The sequence below is a fragment of the Cottoperca gobio genome, chromosome 5, assembly GCF_900634415.1.
Source record: "Cottoperca gobio chromosome 5, fCotGob3.1, whole genome shotgun sequence".
Lineage (NCBI taxonomy): Eukaryota > Metazoa > Chordata > Actinopteri > Perciformes > Bovichtidae > Cottoperca > Cottoperca gobio.
In genome coordinates this window covers 20,565,113-20,586,258 of record NC_041359.1, presented here as the reverse complement: position 1 = coordinate 20,586,258, position 21,146 = coordinate 20,565,113, and the positions used below count along the sequence as shown (strand labels likewise).

At 39.4% G+C, this 21,146-nt stretch overlaps 2 protein-coding genes across 11 annotated transcripts in view; one reads left to right on the top strand and one right to left on the bottom strand.

The window, feature by feature from the left end:
- The window catches only part of r3hdm2 (R3H domain containing 2), a 51,720-nt gene extending 39,734 nt beyond the window's left edge, over positions 1-11,986 (bottom strand). For 9 of the 10 annotated variants that reach the window (XM_029431245.1, XM_029431247.1, XM_029431250.1 and 6 more), the window contains exons 1-2: positions 11,734-11,986; positions 11,324-11,376 (exon numbers count right to left, since the gene is read on the bottom strand). The gene's annotated coding sequence lies outside the window, so the exon portion shown is untranslated. Of the gene's footprint in view, positions 1-5,519; positions 5,657-11,323; positions 11,377-11,733 lie in introns of those variants that run through there. The other variant, XM_029431244.1, reaches the window with a different exon arrangement.
- Positions 11,987-14,661: 2,675 nt separating this feature from the next.
- On the top strand, positions 14,662-16,220 carry LOC115008624 (inhibin beta B chain). The gene is made up of 2 exons (XM_029432328.1): positions 14,662-15,022; positions 15,439-16,220. The coding sequence occupies exons 1-2, from the start codon at positions 14,662-14,664 to the stop codon at positions 16,218-16,220; spliced, it is 1,143 nt and encodes a 380-aa protein (XP_029288188.1).
- Positions 16,221-21,146: the final 4,926 nt, after the last annotated feature.

The following is a 21,146-nucleotide window of genomic DNA, read 5'->3' as shown; positions in this document are numbered from 1 at the left end:
AGCACCATAACCCACGATAATTTCACCATCTCCTAACATGATCGCATCTTGTTAAGTACAGTTTCTCTGCAGATGTTGAAATAACATTGCTCTTTAAATCACCGTTTCAATTGATTAAATCAAATTGAACCAACTTATTTTTTTCCATGCTAATGCCAAGCTAGTGCGCATTTTAAATTGAGAGTAGCTCCCATTAGAATGAAAGATTATTTTATGGATCCCCGAGCGGAAATTACATATAGAAATGCCTTTGTTTGAACAGTATTGGATTTAGATTTCTTGATACAGTATTAAATAATAAACATTTGTTTGAAATTAAAATCATTTACCAATGTTTACCATAAAAACTGCAGTTTCTGGCATTAAATTGAATATAAATACAAATTTGAGTTCAAACTGGACTTCCTGGATGGTGTGCTCCCTGGGTTGACTACCTTGGGAGAGGGGGGAGTGGCAGATGAGGCTTGTCACCACTATTAGCTAAAGTCTAAATAATTTTAAACTGCATAAATTAGCCTAATGCCTAGCCTTTTTTTCTTACTCACAGCTCTACTCTTACTTGATTTAAGTCACTGCATCCCCCGACAGAACACTACGATTGGATTTCAGCCTGCATGCATGCTTTTTCAGCCTAACATTGTTGAAACAGAGCGGCTAATATTAGTAGAGGTCTGCCTAAAGTAAAAATGACGTCTCTCTGCTACTCTGTGTGCAAAGCCCCATCCACTGTGAAACACAGGAGAGAGAGAGAAAAGGAGAGAGAGAGAAAAGGAGAGAGAGAGAAAAGGAGAGGAACAAAAAGGAGAGGCGAGAAATTAGCGCATCAGTAAATGACAGCAAACGCAGTAAAGCCTTTCACACTGACCTGAAGTGTTCATGAATTAGGCCAAGGTAAAATATTTTGTTTCGTTCTTTTAGGAGGGGGGCGGGGTTTCTGCAATCGTAGGGAAACACTGCATAAATCACCTTTTTGCTGGTTCCTGTAGCAACACACCCACAACAACGCCACTCCTTGCGTTATTTTCTAATGCTGTGCTATTTTTGGTCTGAACACTCCCTAATACTCCCTATTTACATGATAAAAAAGATGCTCCTAGCTGTAACCTGAGTAAATGTTAAATAATTCACTGGCCAACAGCTGGATGTGTCCAGATGGTGACCAATGTCCTCTATGATCTGCACAAACACCTCCATTTGCCACAGCCACACTTAATGACAGCTGGCTGGATGGGCTGCAATGCCAAAACAGTGATGGAGAATCGAGTGCTGCCAGCCAGTCAAACAGCCAGGCTGTCTCTGTTGGGCCGGCAGAAAGTGTGGTCTCTTACAATGTAGCTTGTGCACTCCCGAATGACCAGCAGGAAGGCAACATGCCAGCCATTTAGACCTCCATCCAGCAAACCAACAGTCAGCTCAGTCTGCCACCCAGCATCCCTCTTCAACTGCTCTTCAGTTTTTCTCCTCACTCTTTCGTTCCCCAGGCACCTAGCCAGCTAAATATAGTCCCCTCAAATCCCAAAGGCCAAAGACCCGCAGGTCAGGGTCTGCAAACCCAACAAGATGTCTCTATGACACGCATTATGGGACATTAGAAAGCAGAAACAGCAGTGACCATAACAGTAAGTTATCACAGACAAATAAACCATGTTCTGTCCTTTTTGCATTGCCATTACACCAGGCGACTGTCATTTTCCAACCATGACGACGCTGTGCTAAAATAGAAAAAGTAGGGGGATGATGACAGGCCTACCGTTGGCTGCAGGAGCTGTGGACACAAAATGGCATGCCTTTTGATAGACATGTGAGCTCAACTAAGTAGGACTGTATTTTAATACAGCTGTGCAGATCACTATCTAGTTGCCAACCTCCTATTTGTTTGGAACACAATTTCAAGAGCCTACTAGTGTTGTCACAATACCAAAAATATGACTGATACAATGCCTGGTTAAATTATCTCTCCTGTACTATACTGAAATAATATCACGGCAAAAACCTAAAACTTCCGGAGCATAACTCTTTTTTTAAATTATTTAAGTTCCCTCTCAAGAGCAGTAATGCAGTGTATGTCAGGCTTTGTGCCGCCACTGCAGTTGACAATGTGGGAGAAATAAAGAGTTTGCTGTCTTGGTTCAGAAAACAGAGCCTCAGTGTTATTATTGTATTACGTTCATAAGTATAGGCGGCCGCAACTTGTCGGCTACAGGACTTTGTGGCCGTATTTTACTCTGAGAGTCTGCTTTGTCGACAAGCCGTGGACAGTCGGCAAGAGCACTTGTATTGACAGTGTGCATATGAAAGAAATACACACCCACTATAACTGCAGGGAAGAAGAGCACTCGCTGCACGCACAAACTGCCCCAGTGTTGCATATTGACGCAACTCATGAATTTGGCTCTTATTAAAAACACTGTACATATACTAATACAATTGTGTATTGTATCGGTATACAACACATGAAACACAAGCGCCTACAACGCAGTCTTATGCGGGAGAGGTTTGACCGAGTCCATTAATCTTCAAATAATAAAAAGGACTCTTTCCTTTACTATGATTATTCAACTTTAGCAAATGAAAATGCTCATCACAATGTACACTGTGCATGGTAAATTAGGAAAGTCTTGACTCTTTGCTTTTGAAATTTGTTGCCATTGTTAATTTAGTAGATTGGGCTCTATTCACCCATGTCATGTGTGAGACAGTGTATTGTGTAGGACACTGGCAACTCAGCACAGATTAGGAGGTACTGTTAATTAGACAAACTGCACACGGCAGTGAGTCGCTAGATCACGTAGCTGACTTGACAGCGGTGGCAGGTCAGCATCTCGCTGTGCTATGCCATCTGTTTACCTGTAAAAGCCAACCTCTCCCAATACCTCCGCCTGCCTGAGGAAAGCAATCCGTCACCACCTTCTTCTCGTTTTTCTTGCTCTCTGTTCTCTCCGATCGTCACAACCTTCTTATTACATCAGAAACAACCACTCCTAAACTTGTTCTGGTCAAGTAAAGCAAGTTCTCCATCCTGAACATAAGGCTGATACTAGATTGGGCTGGCTAATTTGCACCACACTGTCATTTCCCCTTTATTATGTTGGCCCTAAATCAGACAGTAAGGTAGCGGTTCTATCTACATTTTATTGTTTTAAATAAGTGTACTTAAAGGGTTCCATAGACACACATGCCTGCTAGCTACTATTACCTAGCTACCTACTTATACATATAATGTAAAAAATTATATTTTTAGGACAGTGGTGAAAAATGTCTGGAGCTTTCTGTACCAGCTGCTCTAACTAATCAGACTATATGGCCCATCAATGATCGGCAATCGGTATTGGTGGCATAAAAACTTGAACGGGGTATCTCTACAACACACACACAATCATGCATTAGAAACAGCATAAAAACTTGATAGTGGAGGTGGAGGAAGCAAAACGTTTTATCATATAGAAGACAGAGGTTATGAGAAGGGACAAGGATATGAGTACTCTACTCCCTAAAAGAGAACATGGGGGTTTCAAACAGTCTGTCCACATCATCTGTGTTGTTAATCTAAACAAAAATTGTGAGGATAAAAAAAAAATGAAAGAAAAAAGATACAGATAAAGTTTGAACTTCTGACTTAAAGGCAATTGCAGCAGCAGTTAGTCAAGGGGTTGCTATTGATTTTATTTTTCTTCCCTTCTGTTCCTTTCCCTCTCGTGCTTCCTCTCTTTCATACTCTTTACTCAGTCTTTTTCCCACGCATTTACAATTAGTATGCAGAAGTGAGGCTGAAGGAGCACCACCTACCTGGGGAGCAGAACTACAAAGTCACAAGTAAGCAAACAAACACAGGTAATGGTCTTACGCACAGGATGCACGCACACAATTTCTTAATGCAAGCTAATATGGACACCATTGTGTCACTCAGGGCTAAGTAGCTATCTTTAACCCTTTAAGATGTTCATATAATTTCTTGCTCAAGAAAGGGGCTAAAATGCAAACTAGCAGACATCAGGAAGACAACAGCATTAGCTCTGGCAACCTGACACCAAATGGGCAGCTTCTATCCAATTTGGGGGTTGCTGCGGTTGTTGTCCGTCTTTTGAATTTTGTAATTGACAAGAGGGTAGAATCGTGGGATCATTGTCATTTAATGAGCAAACATCAAGCTAGTTGAATTAGGGTGCATCGCTTAGGATACTGATGTATCTTGATTTACTATATTGCTGAAAGACGTGCACACGCGGCAGTCCTTATATAAACAGGCAATATCCAGCACAAGACAGATCTGGGCCAAGTGAACAAAAAAAAAAAAAGAATAAAAAGGAAGAAGCAATGAGGAGGATTGAGAGTATGATTTTGCCAGGGTTATAACCATTAGAAGAGAAAATAGAGGGAAAAGCCAGGTCTTCTAAACCTGAAACAGTGCTGAGGCCATGAGGACAGCTTGCTATTAATAGCGGCAGATTTTTTATTCAAGAGGGCTCTGCTGTTGTGCTTTCTCTCACGCTTGTGCTGCCTCTCTCACCTCCTGTTCTTTCTCTATTCCTGCACATTGTGTTCCCCAAAAAGGGGGAAAACACTGACTGTGTAAATATATATTGTCCTTAGAGATCAAAAGATTTACATATCTGATGCATTTATAAACAGTCATTATCATAATCCATTACTACACCTTCAAGCCAAGAGGATCATTGGGGATAAACTTAAGGGGCTCATAACACAGGACTTCCCACATGCAGCCTTATGTAAGCCCAAAGGTTGTCCTTTTTAACTGCACCCCCCTCCCTCCCTCCTCAGTATGACAGTGTTGCAGAGTGACGCCTACTTCTAGTGACTCCCCACCCCCACCAAGCCACCTCCACCCTCCCACACAGGGATACAGTGGAAGGGAATTCCTCAATACCTCAGCATTTGCCTCACTAAACACGATTTGTGTGCGTCTGTACAAACATATACGAACATAAACTGACCACCAGCGTCTCTCAGCCTGTAATGTGTAAAGTCATCTACATAAAACCTTTCCTTCCAAATTAAGACACAGATAAAATTAGTTGCACATATATAAGCAGAAACATATACATTATACTATATGAACGATCTTCCAGCAAGCCCCATTGTGGGATTTTTAAACTGTTACTAAAGCATAATTAAATAAAATTGCTGCAGGAACTTTACAAAGACCAACAATGAAAAGTGTCACGATAAGAGGCAATTATAACAGCAGCAATGGCTGGATGTAAAACCAAATCTCAGAGTTGTGAAAAGCACATGAACAGCCTACATCTCACCTACGAATTATTAAGACCCACTGACAAAGACACACACAAAGCACATGCTTACTGTATTTGAATCCTGCTCTGTGAATCTCCGGATCGAATCAGGTGTCTCACAAATAAAAGCACATTATCGCAGGAGAAGCAGCAGAAGCAGAAGCAGCTCTGGACCAAGACAACGCTAGTTTTATCTCACTAAGTAGCACAAATGAATGAATTCCATTTCCTGCAGCATGTAAATAGCAGAGTTTCAGGGGTGTTTACCTCTGTCACTCTTTTCAGCTCATTCTACTTTCCTCGTCTTCACGCTTGCTCTCTTCCTCCCTGTCTGTCGGCAGCAACAGCTCTGTTTTGTTAATGAATTTCATGAAAATGGACAGACAACTCGTTTTTGACTGCGCCTTCTGTTTTTCTGAATGAAGCACACGCACTACAGGGAAACAGAAAGCCTTGCTTGCTAGCTGGCTCCCTCTCTCCCTACTGCTCATATGCCATCATGCGCACAGTTTGCACCGCTCCCTTCTCCTCCAACCCTCCCTTTCGTGTGGATTCTCTCTCTCTCTCCCTTACATATCTTGTTTGCTCTCTGCCTAACAATATAATTGCAATGACAGCCAAACCAGGGCTCGCAAGAAGTCCAGCTGTTTAAAGGGCCGCTTGGATCAGTCAGTGTGTCTCTTGATACAACGGCAGGATGATTATATGAGTTTACTGTAAATACATTTATTCTAACTTCTATTAAAAAGGTTTGATACTTTTTTTGCAAAAAAAAAGGACATAGGCATACATCGGCAGGCAGGAAGAAGATATAATCCAGGCACACACTGTCACCATTCAACAATCTCCATTTCATGGGAATATATGAAGTGGTTATATGTAGCCTGTGTGTGGACAAACTGAATAAGCTCAAAGTACTGACAGCTGCTGGTGAAACAGAGCACTGCTGCAATGTTAAAAAAAATAATAATAAAAACAAAGGGTCTTGAAGGAAAAATGGTGGGGAAAATAATGAAACCACCTCATTAGCTCGGAAAAACCTTAATCCCACAAGACGACATATTTGCATCTTTTCCCTGCAGCCCCTTCACTGCAAACAGCAGCTGAAAGACGCAGTGGAAAAGAGGCAGTCAAAAGTTCAGCATCAAAGGAAACGTCAGCAGGGAGCTCTAGGTAAGGTAGCATAAGTCCAGGGATGTCTGTCTCATAGATGGTTGAGTTCTTGAGTTGACATGCAACAAGGTTTTATTGCGCATATCTGAACAATGTGGCCAAGTAAAGCAATGTTCCAGTTTTGAATTACATTCAAAGCAGCAGTGACCGGGTTAGTCTTTGACCGTTAAATCAGTAGTTGTGAATTATTTTGGCTATAACCAGGATGACTAATAAACCATCTCAACACTCCACAGTATGAAAATGCAGAAAATCTTTTGTGTGCAAGGTAACCAGACCAACGGTATGAACCATAGGGATGAACTGCTGTAAATGTGTGAAGTCCAAAACACACGAGAAGAGTACAAACTGAATCAAAACAGCCAGGCCTGTTATTTTCTAGATGGCTCGTCAGTAAAGGTGGACACGCCGCAATAAATGGTCACCGTTTCAATGTCTCAGAAATGCTTCTTTTTTTCTTTTTCTTTCTCCACACTCAAGGGTACATCAACTTTCTTTTCTTTTCAGGTAATAGCACATCTTCTGTGGTGTTGTAGCAGTCACTACGGACCTGGAGAAATCTACTGTTGATGTTTAAAAGTATCCAGATCACATACATGTGACCCAGGCCCAGTATCAAATCATAGCTAACGTAGTTGGCTCTTGGTTAGGAATTAAGTTAGTTTACACAAAAGACATGAAGAACTTAAATTTAATTGAATTATCTTTGAATGTAAATTTAATTCAACCTGCCACCGAGATGTTGATGATTCAAATCAAATCAAATGTAAATAGTGGCAACATTTTCAAAAACTCTCAAACACAAGCCTTGCATAAAACAGCAGGCAAAGTTATTTTTGCATTTGGGTGTAGAATTAAGCTTTCAATCTAAGGCTTTTTCTGTGAAGCAGCTACAGCTTCCAGTAGCCTTGTGCTGTGTTCACAATACGAGTGACAGCTAAAACAAACAAAGCAACACAGCAGCTAAGCGTGGCCAGCTACATTGTAGTCGTTGAAGTGTTCCTCAAGCGCTGTTGACGTTGTTGTGTTGTTAATTAGCAATAAGTTTTTCCTTTTTTTAGAGGAACGGAACAGCGAGTGAAGGGGACCGGAGATGGTGAAATAAAAAAACTACCTGTTGCTTTGTATAACGTAGTACTAATGTAGCATTAGTCAATGACATTAGCAACTGCAATCTCTTTTGAGCATTCAATAAATCTATATTAAAAATATAGACCGTTGTTTACACTTTTTTGTTAGCGGATCAGTTATAAATATAATAGCAGAAAGCAGCAAAAGAATAAAGAGCCACTACGAGCTGGAGAGTAGATGGACAGGTACATTCAACAGGTGCTTGCTGCAGTTTAGGACGAACATCAAAACTCACAAGGAAAGTGACACCTTTTACTGTCAACAAGTAGTCAGCCATATATGCGCGTGTAACCAGTGAGGTACAAGATACCACAGTAAGTCTAAACTTCAACCTAGCAATCTGCTTTCCGGGATCACTGTTCTTAAAATATTGGACCTGGTTCTTCGCAATTCAACCCTAGTTGAATGAGCCATATTATTCGCCCAATCGGCACCCAGGACTGTCATTACTGGATTTTTCAGATTTCCCTCTGTGCACCATTTCTCATTCATTCCTCACTTAAAGTATATTCATTGTTTCATTGTAAATGCATCATATGTGACAGCACATTGTGATATGACTGCCTGGTAGATACATAAGCCTGTTCAAAAAAGTAAAGACTCTTGAATTCAAGCTCTTGCATTGAAGTTCTGCTATAATCTTGTTTTCGGGTGCTGGGACATTATACTGATAATAGATAATTGAGCATGTCAATCTTCCCATCTTTATTTCCAAGGACACTACACTGCTCTAGTCTAAAGCGCTACAATTTGAAGCAGAAAACATGCATTGATCGCTGTAAAAGCTCATTGGGTGCTGTGAGTTTGTCCACAATGTTAGTCAAGCCAGTTATATTATAAGAAGCAAATCTTAGGTTTGACTCTTGACGATAAGCAAGGCAATGTATTTTTCAGCATTAGGATAGAGTTGTTCAATATTTATTCTTTTTAAAAATATAGTAGTGTATTTCACTTTAAATGTTATACATTTAGCATAGTTGCAGCATTGTGGCTCAGTGGTTGCCACGGTCACCTCACAGCAGATCCTCTGTCTTTGATTCAAATTCAGTCAAGATTTGTGGATCATTCAAGGCAGAAGTACTGTAAAACAAACGGATGGATGTTTAGCACACAACTGGCCTTCAATCTTACCTAACCAAGTTAGGACTCAAAACCAACCGATGACTCTGCAATCCTAGCATGTTTGACCACATGACTGGGATAAAGGGGATGGTATGCACTATTGGACCAACCCAAGTCAAGCAGCTTCTTCTGCCTTTGGGCCGCCAGGTAGCCTCTTTCACGGGACAGTAAGAGAAGACAGTGAAGGGCTTATAAAGCAGGAAGGATAAAGGGGAGGAGTGGAGCAAGGATCAGTTGCCAAAGATACCACAGATAAACCTTTTGTGAACACAATCACAAGATGATGCAGTCTCTATACACGGCATATGACTGAGGTAACGTTATAAGGATACAATATGAAAATGGTTATTATTTAGACAGCAAACGTACAAGCAGACCAAAACAGAGCTTCACTACATACAATTGTTTTTGGACATAACCAGTTTCTTATTGACTTATGATTTAGCATGAGTTGAATGAGGCTTATTTTGGCCAAAATCTTTGAACAAATAAAGCTACTTGTGCATTAAGCTTTGCAGCAATTACACTGAAGTCAGTCAGGCAGCTATACCCAGTCTGAGGGTAGGCTTACGGCCATGCAACCAGTCGCCTCCCTTCTGCTCTGATCAATAATTTACATCAAAGCAAGCAATGAAAGAGAGATATGGAAACATAGGATTGAGAAACAGTGACTGACAGAGGAAGTTATCAAGAGAAAGGGGGCTCTGAAAACAAAGAACAGGAGAAGAAGAGGGAACAAACTAAGATGGAGAAAGACAGAGAAACAGAAGCAGGAGTGGTTAAGAGAAAAGAGAGATAGGAGCATCAGCAACAGCACCACGCTTGGTGCTCTGGCAGAGATCTATAAATAGCTCTTCAAATCTCTCTAGAAAAAGCTTCTTCTGCTTATGCTGCTGCAAACAGAAATTCAGAGACAGAAGAAGATATGGATACCTCGCTGACAAATCATGTCTTATCGGATAATGGCTGCCTATTTCAATTACATCGCCCCGTAAAATACAGTACTAAAATCGCTTTTACACAGTCCATCTTGAATTGTATAAATATTTGATTGAAGGAATGGAATACAGTAAAAGCAAGTAGGTTACATCCAACACAAACTCACATGTTCTACTGGTGTATGAATAAAGAAGGATTTGTTTAGAGTCTTGTATCCTTCAAACTAACAAATAAAATCAATCGGCACACTAATAAAATAAATATCTTACACTTGTCCACAAAAATGTACTTTCTACAATGTATTGATGCTTCACAATTTCATAAGTAATGCAACACATTGATTTGAATGTTTGAGGGTATGGGGGGGGGGGGGGGGGGGGGTACGCCATTTTTCTCATTGCCGGCCTTAGCAACAGCAGACTGTTGATTCAATGACTCACCTTCATCAGATCTTACTATAGATAAGCCTTTTCTCAATGATACTACCCTAACAAAAGCAATTTTACTCACTATTGTTTAGGAAAGATAGGTGGATAAAGTACTAATGCAGAGAAAAGCGCTGCAATAAGAAGCACTGTGTATACCAATGTTTTACATTAGAAATACTGACATTGCTCAGGAGGTGTACCTCCTTAATCTCACAAAGATCAGTCTACAAAAGGAAGAGACCAATTGTGACATTTTTCAAGAGAAACCCCACTTTAAAGGTGACTATAATGGCAGTCCTTGCCTGCCACTTGCCAATTCAGTGCATCACATGACTGACCAATTGTAATGAATATTTATGTTTTCAGACACACATGCTGTTTTCCCAGAGCAGATGTTTGAATCACAGCTCCGAGCGTCTGTGCTGTGATCCCACCTAGTTTGACACAACAGTTTTGCCATCTATTTTCAGCTCAAGTAACAAAATGTTGAGCTTAAGCCAAGAAAGAAGACCAATGGTCATTTGTCAAGTTTTTCTCGACAAACCCTATTTCTTAGTTGAATCCTCCTCAACCGTGTGCTTTGTAAACCATGGATTGAAAAACAAAATGAGTGTGACTGACAGGCTTGTTTCTGTTTTATCTCAATAAATCAAAAAGGAAGTATGCCTCACTGAGCCAAGGCCTTGGACGATTGGTATTACCTTAATTTGGAGGACGACAAAGAAAGTTTAAGAACGCATTACACACAATGTAAACATGAATGCGATAGTGCAATAAACACAGCAGTCTAATCGGGTTTTTTACCGATTTCTAAATCTTCTCACTTCAAAATCAGCCTCATAACCAACTAATATTAAATCATGAATATAAACGGGGTTGATTTACATTTACACATTCTTTGCTGTTGTTTCTGACCATCAGTGGACACAAACATACAGTGTACACGCCAATGTGTAATGGCATAACTAACACCTTGTTGTCACCAGCTCAGGTGGGCTTTAAGAATGATTGCAATGAACAGCTACAAACAATTTCCAATCACTTCATTCTGATTAAACCAGATAATCACTTCATTCACAGTCACGCATTCATTCACCGACTTTCAGTAACGTCTCCCAGCTAAGATTAGAAGGATAAAGTGTTAACATGGCCATCTCGTGTCAGACATGGAGAACGCGGACTTTAAAGATGGTGCTTAACGTCACGTTATACATCGGACTAAAAATCATGGATCATCGAATATAAGTTATCTAAAGTCATCTTAAATGTTCAGCTCACCCTTTTGCTGGCCGTGTGTAGCGAGTCTGTGTGAAGAATCCTTCAAGTTGTGTCTGTAGAGAACAGATAGCAGTATGGTCAGAGCCGTGGCAGTGCAAATATTAGCTTGCCCACACGCTAACAATAGCTAGCTCACGGCATTAGCTTGCTTCCTCCGGCGAGTATAATTAGCCACCTACAGCACCTAGCAAACCCAGCTAACGTTAGCCCGCTAGCTAGCCTTTTCTTTTCAGTGTACGCTAGCAATCCTACTTTAACAAAACTTAGCGTGTATATTACAACTGGTTAGCCAACAAAGTAGCATATGTTTACAAGAAGGCAAACCTTGTTGTAAACTTGTATTAGCACTGTCAGGTCTCAAAATAGGAGGTGCTAGCTGGCACGGTTAGCTAGCTTTCCGAATGACTTACCAATGCTAATATAATGCAGCTGCTAGCTGCGACCCCGACTGTCAAAATAGCGCCGCGTGAGGGGAGAGCGGCATGAACGTTAACGATAGATAGCAAGCGCTGAGGAGCGAGGCAGTTGTCGTTACAGGAATACAGCGAAATAACAACAAAACGCCAAAGAATAAAAGGACACAAATTAAAGAAAAAAGAAACAAAACGCTATTCCCCCTTCTCGGCTCAGGCTTGTATGTATGTGTGTGTCAGCGTCACTTTTTTCCCCCTCACCGACAGTTTACGTCAGCGGCGTACTTCACATTCGCAGGGAGACGTTCAGGATACAGTAAAGTTGTTTGTGTAGTATCTAACGTTACTGCTCACAGTACATATAAAAACTATATATATTACAACCAAATATATGTGTGTATATATATATATATATATATATATATATATATATATATATATATATATATATATACACACAACAATCAAAACATCCAACTTATTTTACTAAATGTAAATGTCTACTTTTATTGTTATTCTACTAAGCACTGGTGTTAGTACTGACACATGTTATATATTTTTGCTCTATTGTGTTTTATTCTTATGTTGATGTCATTTTCTGGCGCAAGAATGTCCTTCAGGATTAATACAGTTCTATTGTGTCTTATCTATCCACTTGGTCCCATTATATATTATAACTTTACAGTTTTTATTGCACACATGTTTTGTCATCTGTCACTGTCAAATTACATGCTGTACAGTATATGGGCATGTATACATGCACATAATGTACATAATCATCCAGTCAATTTATATCCATTCAATATTCATTTGCACTATTTGTATAGTTTACAACTTACAGAACACTTGACTTGTATTTAGACGTTTTATTTAAATATTATTGTTCTTTTTAAATATATATGTATATAAACACCTACTCTTTCACGCACATGTGTACAAAATAGTCCTCTCTATTCTTAACCGTTATTTTTCCAGCTTTATTGTCCTTGCTAGCTCTTATGTCTATATCTGTGTAAGTACATTGAGAGCAATGCAAAAAACAGAGTCTAATTATTTGTATTTGTACACATATGGCTAAAAAAGATGATCTGATTATCATCAATTGGCTCCAGTTTTGACAATACTCCACTTTGGTTGCAAGGAAGGTTTATTGGCATTATATATCTTAAACCACTGCAGCATTTTATGAAAGCACATGTTTCTACAGAATATCACCCACATAACAAATCCTGTATAACTGAATATAGAATAGTCAAAAACATGGGCTACTTCATATTTACAATAACAGTCTAAAATTGAATGACTGTGCGTTTTAACATTATTTTCATCTTTAGTTCATGATTAGGTAAATGTTGAATGAAATGCAATATTTTCTTTACTTTTAATTTTTACACATTATTCAAAGGGACCAATACATAAGTAAAAATTGTTGTAGTTCCAAGGTTCCCCACATGACGGCAGGCAAGTACTTCCCTGCCACCTTAAGACCTTGTCTCTCAACCTCATATTTAACCCCAAGGCAAAGATATATAGGCCTACAGGCTAAACTATAGGTACCACTGGTATAACTTGCATATTTTAACGATACACTTATAGAGTTCAGGACACGTTCTGAGAAAACTTGATTGTCTTATATGTGTCCACATGAAAAGCTATACACATTCAAAAGTGTCCTCTTTTAGGACAGCACATGCAGTGACACTTTTCAACACTTTATTGCACATTATGTGTAGGCCTATGTAGCTTGTAAATTGTTTTAAAAGTCATACATTGTTTGCATGGTTGTAGGGCTCCTTACCCAAGTTTGTGAAATGGTAGTCAATAACTTATTAACAACATGTTACTACATTCAACATGTTTCACTCATTCAGTACAGTACTTCAGTGCAGCACAACTTTCTTTTTAGCAGATGTATAAAATGCGTGAGAACCCAAACAGACAAGACTTGTACTGGGCAAAATGACAGAGAGTCATTAGTCTCTCTCTCTATCCTATCTCTCTCTCTCTCTCTCTCTCTCTCTCTCTCTCTCTCTCTCTCTCTCTCTCTCTCTCTCTCTCACACACACACACACACACACAGACACCCACACACACACACACACTCTCTGTCTCTGTCACTGTCACTCTCTCTCTCTTTCTCTCTCTCTCCTCTCTCTCTCTCTCTCTCTCTCTCTCTCTCTCTCTCTCTCTCTCACACACACACACACACACACACACACACACACACACACACACACGGCATTATACAGTATAATATTATGCCACCATGAAGGAACATGACGGAACATGTTCCAAATACCGTGATGCAGTCCCTCACCTCAAAGCCTCGAGCTCTTCATCACGTTTAGTGGCTGTGTGGCTCATGCTTTCCGTAACTGGGTTAAAGGGCACTGAATATAAACTTTGATCTGCAAGAGTTGTAAAAGGTTACCTATCTTGCTTCGTGGCACAGAAACTACCTGTTGTGATAAACGTAGGTGACGACATTATTACATCCACTTAATCCTGAAATGTATACAAATAGACAGTCGTCTTTATTAATACAAAGTAGCGAGTAGTCACTACTAAGTGACTGGAGTTTTATTGATTCCGTGTGTAGGTGTTGCGTACGTGCATGTGCTGTGCTGTGTTGTGCGTGAGAGCAGGACACACTGATGCTTTGCCAATAATTTCCTCGGTGGCCCGATGCGCTCATTGGTGCGTCCCTCCAACGTGTCACCAGTTTTGGTGGATTACCCCAGATATCTTCTCCATCGGCTGGGTGAAACACCATTCCTTTCGCTCAACTCCTGTCTTCACGGTGTCCTCCAGCTGTCAACAAGGAGCTCTGACAACATTTGGGAAACTTGTGACTTCCAAAGAACAACTCAGGAAAAAAGGATTTGAAGACTTTTATTTGTACTTTTTCGCACGTTTAGCACATAAATGCATTTATTTACTTCCGACTCGAAGATGACGCCTTATTTTCATTTTTTATTTTTGGCACCCTTGCTGTTGCAGGGGCTCTGGGTCAGTTGCTCCCTGGGCTGTGCGTCATGTGGCTTGCCGATGATGGACAAAAGCGCAGAGGAAATGCTGATGATAGAGCTCGTCAAGCAGCAACTTTTGGACAAGCTGCACCTGAAAGAGAGACCAAACATCACTCAGACGGTTCCCCGGGCATCGCTCCTCACTGCGCTGCGCAAACTGCACTCGGGGCGCGTCAGACAAGATGGTACTCTTGAACTAGAAAACAGTAGACCTACCAACAATCAAGGCTATGAAATAGTCAGCTTTGCAGAACTAAGTAAGTTTGTTATTCACATTTTACACTATAAAGCTGTTTTCCCTTACAGTATATGGCACTAAATACCACATGAACGCATGTTGTCTACACTTTACGCATGTCAGTGCGCAAAATGGACAAAAGTTAATGGATTCCGATTGCCTTGTTACCTACTTTACGTTGTTGTACAGCTCCAAAAAAATGTTACGCTTAAGTTAAGAGTATAATATGTCATATTAGTGTACATATATGTATAACATAGTGATGAGGTAAAATACTTGAAATAGGTGGAAGTAGATCTTAAATTTTACATTAATCTGCAGCTTTACTTTATAAACATGATTTAAAAATGATTTCCCAGTTGGTTTTACAACATGTGACTATAACATTTCCAAAATATTAACAGTCTCTTTTCTTAAAATGTCATTGATCCATAGATGAGACAGAGAGTGATGATGCAGCCAGCCTCAGTCTTACCTTCCAGTTTCAGCAGGAGCGTGGCCAGAGTATCCAGGTGCTCCAGTCTTCTCTGTGGATCTACGCCCGCTCCTCTGAAGACTACCATAGAGACTCCCGCCTCTCTGCCCGGGTTTTCCTCTCTGCAGAAGGTGGAGTGCCAGGCTCTAACCGCACCCTGGTGATGGAAAAGATGCTGGAGGTCCAGCAGAGTAACTGGCACACTTTCCCCATCACACGCACCCTGCAGGCCTTCCTGGATGGGGGCCAGCATCAGCTGCGGCTGGAGGTCAGCTGCGATGACGATGGGAAAAATCTTTGCTCCCGAAGTGACTCTGTTGACACCCCCAACAAGCCCTTCCTGGTGGCCCAGGTACGTCTCCGTGAAGACCGCTCCAAACACACACTCAGGAAGCGCTCGTTGCATTGTGGTGAAGAAGTAAGTGTGTGCTGCAAGAGAGAATTCTACATCAAGTTCAAGGATATCCAGTGGAATGACTGGATCATTGCACCTGAAGGCTACCATATGAACTATTGCATGGGTCAGTGCCCCCAACATCTGGCTGGCTCCCCAGGCATAGCATCCTCATTCCATACCACTGTCTTCAGCCAGCTGAAAGTCAACGGCATTAACACGGCTGCATCTTCATGTTGTGTTCCCACTGAGCGACGGCCACTCTCCATGGTGTACTTCAACTCCCAGCACAGCATTGTCAAAACGGACGTGCCTGATATGATAGTGGAGTCTTGTGGATGTACATAAAGGACAGATTATTGAAGACATAGTATAGTTAACATAGAATTGTTTTAGCAAGTCTTCTAATATGCAGTATATAATGAGCTAGTTGGAGATAAAATGTTGAGTGCCTAGGACCACATGAATGAATCTAAATGAGATTATACACTGCGTCTCAATGCAGACACATATCTTTATCCACATGTCAGAGGCATTCATTGAAGAGAGGATAGAAACGAACCTTAACATTTGGCAGACACAAAGCAAACAAAAAGATGTGATATTCATTTAAAACATTTATAGTGGTGACCAGGCCATAACTCCCGCTTATATTAAAGAAACTGCTCATGGAGGTCACACGAAACACAAAGAGATTAATATGAAGCCTTCACTGTAGTGTACATTTTAGAGATACATGCAAACCTTTTTTATTTTTGTCATTTATAGGTTATTTATTTTGCATTTCACAATTGCTGCTGGGATTCAGTCTAAAGAAAAATGTGTTATGAATCTCAGGAAATTACAAAACATCAGCTATAGTATTTTTTATATGTAATGGTCACAGTGTCCACTGCAAGATACAGTATATACTCTAAATTCTGCACTATACACAACTGTTATATTTCCATGACTTATCAGCACCTTTTCTTAGCCTAACTAAATAAAGCCATTTTAAAGCAAGGCTTTAAAAATAATGAAAGAGATCCTTGATTTAAAGTGTGCCTTTTCTATTAACTCGTCTTGACAAAGTGCAACTTGGACATCGAGAATCAAGTCATCTTGGTCTAAATACCAAAGAGAATCCATTGAGTATTATTCATGACTAATTATGTGGACCTGTGACACAATGTTCATATGAACTTTTATTTGTATTCTATGTAGGACCTTTTCTGAATTTCCACCCCACAAAAATGTTCATTTTTATTGTGAAGTTGTGTTGAGAAGCAGTTTTTGAACAGGTACAATCCGCCCTGAGTTCTGTCGGAGCACACGCGGCACTGCAATGCAGGTTGAAATATGTTTGATCAGCATCTCCACTGTATTATTTACACAAGTGGACTAATCAGTTGGGTAACTATGTCTCTCACAGCATATGAACCCAAGGTCATTTCTCCGCAGCGTGAGCAAACATTTAGCTATTGCTTCAGTGTCAGGTAATGTGAAGGTCTGTGAGGCAGGTCACTGAGCATGTGGTGTTGCACGTTGGCATTTATATCTCAAAGTCTAAAGTTTTCTTGGATGATATAAAATTAGAAGCTTGCCAGCCAAAGGCAATGTGGTAATAATTTTTGGAGATTTGAAAAAAACATCTTCCTGTATCCCAATAGCACAATTTATAGTCCTATAACTTACAAGAGTGTATGTACAGTACACACCGTACCTGGAAAATGATCAAGTATGAGTATACGTTTTTTTATTTTTAAATGCCAGCATCCATACTAACATAACTAAAGTGTGATGGGCACTATTGCCTTACAATGTAACACGTTTTACTCACAAATGGGTAGAAAATGATGCAACAGCTGGCAAATCTTTCAAATTTGAATTTGACAAAGAGTCCACAATTCAAAAACCTGCCAGCACACGCCTTGTGTCCTTTCCTGTTAGGAAGCATTATAAAGTACAATCTGTCCTGTATACCAACTACAAAAGCTTTTCACTGCTAGTACCAAATACATCTATAGTATAGAATTGAGACCCAGGCCTTGTCTACTTCTCGCCTATATTTACACCACGTGTAAAAGCCAAAGATATTTTCTGCTTTCTGGATGTTTCATGGATTTGTCCTTGCTGTGTTGGCAAACTGAATTGTACTGCCGTGATACATAGGAAAGATTATAGGGTAAATAAGTTGGGGCGTTTTGCCAACATACCAAGATCTTTCATAACATTTCTGTCCAAATAGCCCACACACTTTGTTCACCTCTTTGTTGCCTGTAAAAGCTGCTCTTGAATTATTTCTTCCAACCTATGTAAAACAATTATAAGCTTATTGTGTATTATTTTATCTTGCAAGCACCCCCTGTCCCACAACTCAATGTGACATTGAGGCACCATCATAACATAACTTATTATGCACTTTATCACCCTACTGTATTTTTAGAGCACATTTAGCTTGAAGGTTCTACTACTTATAAATCTACCTAGAAAAAGTAGATACTGTCGGCCAACAGAAAGCAAATGTCAATCATCTTTTTTTCTTAACCTCTAGTTGAGTTTAAATGTGTTGTATTGCATGTGTTTGCAGAGCACACAGCTTTCTGTATACTGTAACTGATGGAAATGGAGCAAGGATTTGAATTTTGTGTCAATTTAAAGTTGTAATTATTGTCTTTATTTTTATATCATGCTATATTTGATGCATAATGAATGATTTGCAATAGCAATTAAATGCAAATATGTTGTCACAATGTGCTGACTGGATATGACTACAGTTCAAGTATATTTTTAATAAATAAATATTTTAAATCAACCTGGTTATTTCCATGATATGTTTAATCATCTCTCCTCTTTAGCCAGAATGACAACACACTGCAGCGTAGAGCAGAAAGAATAACGGTCATTATAAAAATGTATACAACTTAAATTGACCAGCAGAGAAAATAAACCACTTTCAGTTTGACAGTGAGAATGTGTTTTGATTTAGAAAACTCAGGACTAACGTTCCCCTCAATGCTTTTTACAAAGTATTGAGGTTTTTTTCCAAGTACTTAAAGGATAAAACACGAGTAACAGTCAGTGGTATTCCGCCATGTAAACACATTGGCACCGCCTGTAAGACAAAGGCATGTTTGCTTATACAAACAGTGGAAGTGGCTTTATGGACCGTCTGTGTTTGGTGTGTAAACAGTTGACAGAGTCTCTTGGCATGCTGTCATTTTCACAGCATGCATTTGCATCTGGGATTGATCCCAATCTAAAGATGAGACAATGATATAATAATAATAATAATAATAATAATAATAATAATAATAATAATAATAATAATAATAATAATAATAATAATAACAATAATAATAACAATAATAATAATAATAATAATAATAATAATAATAAGCTTTATTTCTATAGCACCTTTCATATGAGAATTGCAGCCCAAAGTGCTTCACAGCAAAAACATAACAATTAGTACAAGATTAGACAGAATAAGAGCATTTACAGCACAATAATCAGTGTTGATGTAAATGAGTCTGAAGTACCATTATAAAAATAGCAGAATTAAAATAGTATAAAATAGCAGAATTAAAATAGTATAAAATAGCAGAATTAAAATAGTATAAAATAGCTGAATTAAAATAGCAGAATTAAAATAGCAGAATTACTCAACGACTCTCCTGCAGGGAAATCACATTCATCACACCATTCTTACAAATGTTTTAAACTATGAGAGCCATATTTTGAAAGCATGAGATCAACAATGGGCCCTGTGGCCCTTCAACTGGTTTACTCCCTTTGCTACCCATTCTTGGTAGTCTTCCCGTTTCATAAACAAACCCCAGTTTGTTAAATTTTATGAAATCTGTCAGTTAAAGCCAGTTTTTCTCCAATAATATTACACATTTATCAGAGAAACTTCCTCTTTTTCCCGTGGTAAAAATCTATTTGATTTTCAAAAATACACACTCTGAAATGTATCGAAGTTACCTTTACATATTCAATGTTAAACCAGCTAAAATTAACAATACAAAATGAAATCACTTAAATTAGTTTAAAGTGGCATAGAGTAGCAGCATTCAAACATTCACCATTAAAAGGCTAAGATATAGAAGAAAACAATCAATTTTTACAAAAGAACAATAAGTGTATTTTATTTTGGCAAGCTTATGAACTGTAAAGAATGTGTGTCCTGCTATTTTTTGAAGAGCACACAGCCACACATTTATGTGCTGAAGAGAATGAATAAGATATACAGACTCCAGCATTTACATAAACCACTGTTGCATGTTTTGAAACCAACTCAAAGTGAATGCCCGAAAGATCAGTTGTTAAGAATCATTGACTTCAAATTGACAAAAACAGTAGGTCAAAATAAAATGTCCTTTCCTGCCAAAATTAGCCAACGCCCCTTCTACAGCCAACAGCGGTGCTGTATTACAAATTGTTTGTTCATATTCCTCTCCAAGTGTGTCAAATGGTGATCAAATTCATCGGTGATAATTTAGCATTGACCTGCTAAAATATGGTCTAATTGGGTTATTCCTCCTAATAATACAAATAAATAACAAGAAGAAAACCACATAGAAAGTGAAAACAGTGTAGAGTGTTAATAGTAAATAATTAGTTACTTGAGACTGTTCGATACTACGCACCCTGACCGTGTCCCAATTCAGGGGGAGTTTGGAAACTCCAAATGTGGTTTCTTGGTTAGGCTGCAAAATGACGATAGGCTATTATTTGCACATTGTAGAAGATGAAAATGTTCACGATTGCAAATCCCAGTGAAATATTGTCTAAATGTGAATGATTCTGAACGTCTTTTCATCAAAGTACAAAGGTCCTTTGACACTAGGAAATAACTGCATTGGCCCCGCTGATGAAAAGCAGATAGCTGACCTAGTCTGGGAAAAATAAAAGCCTACTGACTCACTGATATACTGACACACTGACCCACAGACACACTGTTTGCCATGTGCTGTTAAAATCCTAATCCTTCACTCAACTCACAATCCCACAAATCCCCTGGGGAGGGTTAAGGTGTCAGTCAGACTCGCCCGCTGCGGTGCCATGAAAGAACAGCTTGGAAAGAAACTGCTGTCACACTCTCTCCTTTCCTCCACCTGTCCTCAGGTAAACAGTACACAACAATGTTATGTTGGGTGTTTAGATTAGGGCACAAACATGCAGTAATGATTATTTGCCTGAAAGTAATCATTCATTTTCTGCTATTGCAGCAAATAGAAAAAATGTCTTGAAAAGTGAGCCTAGTTTTGATTCCAAAAGCAACGTCACACT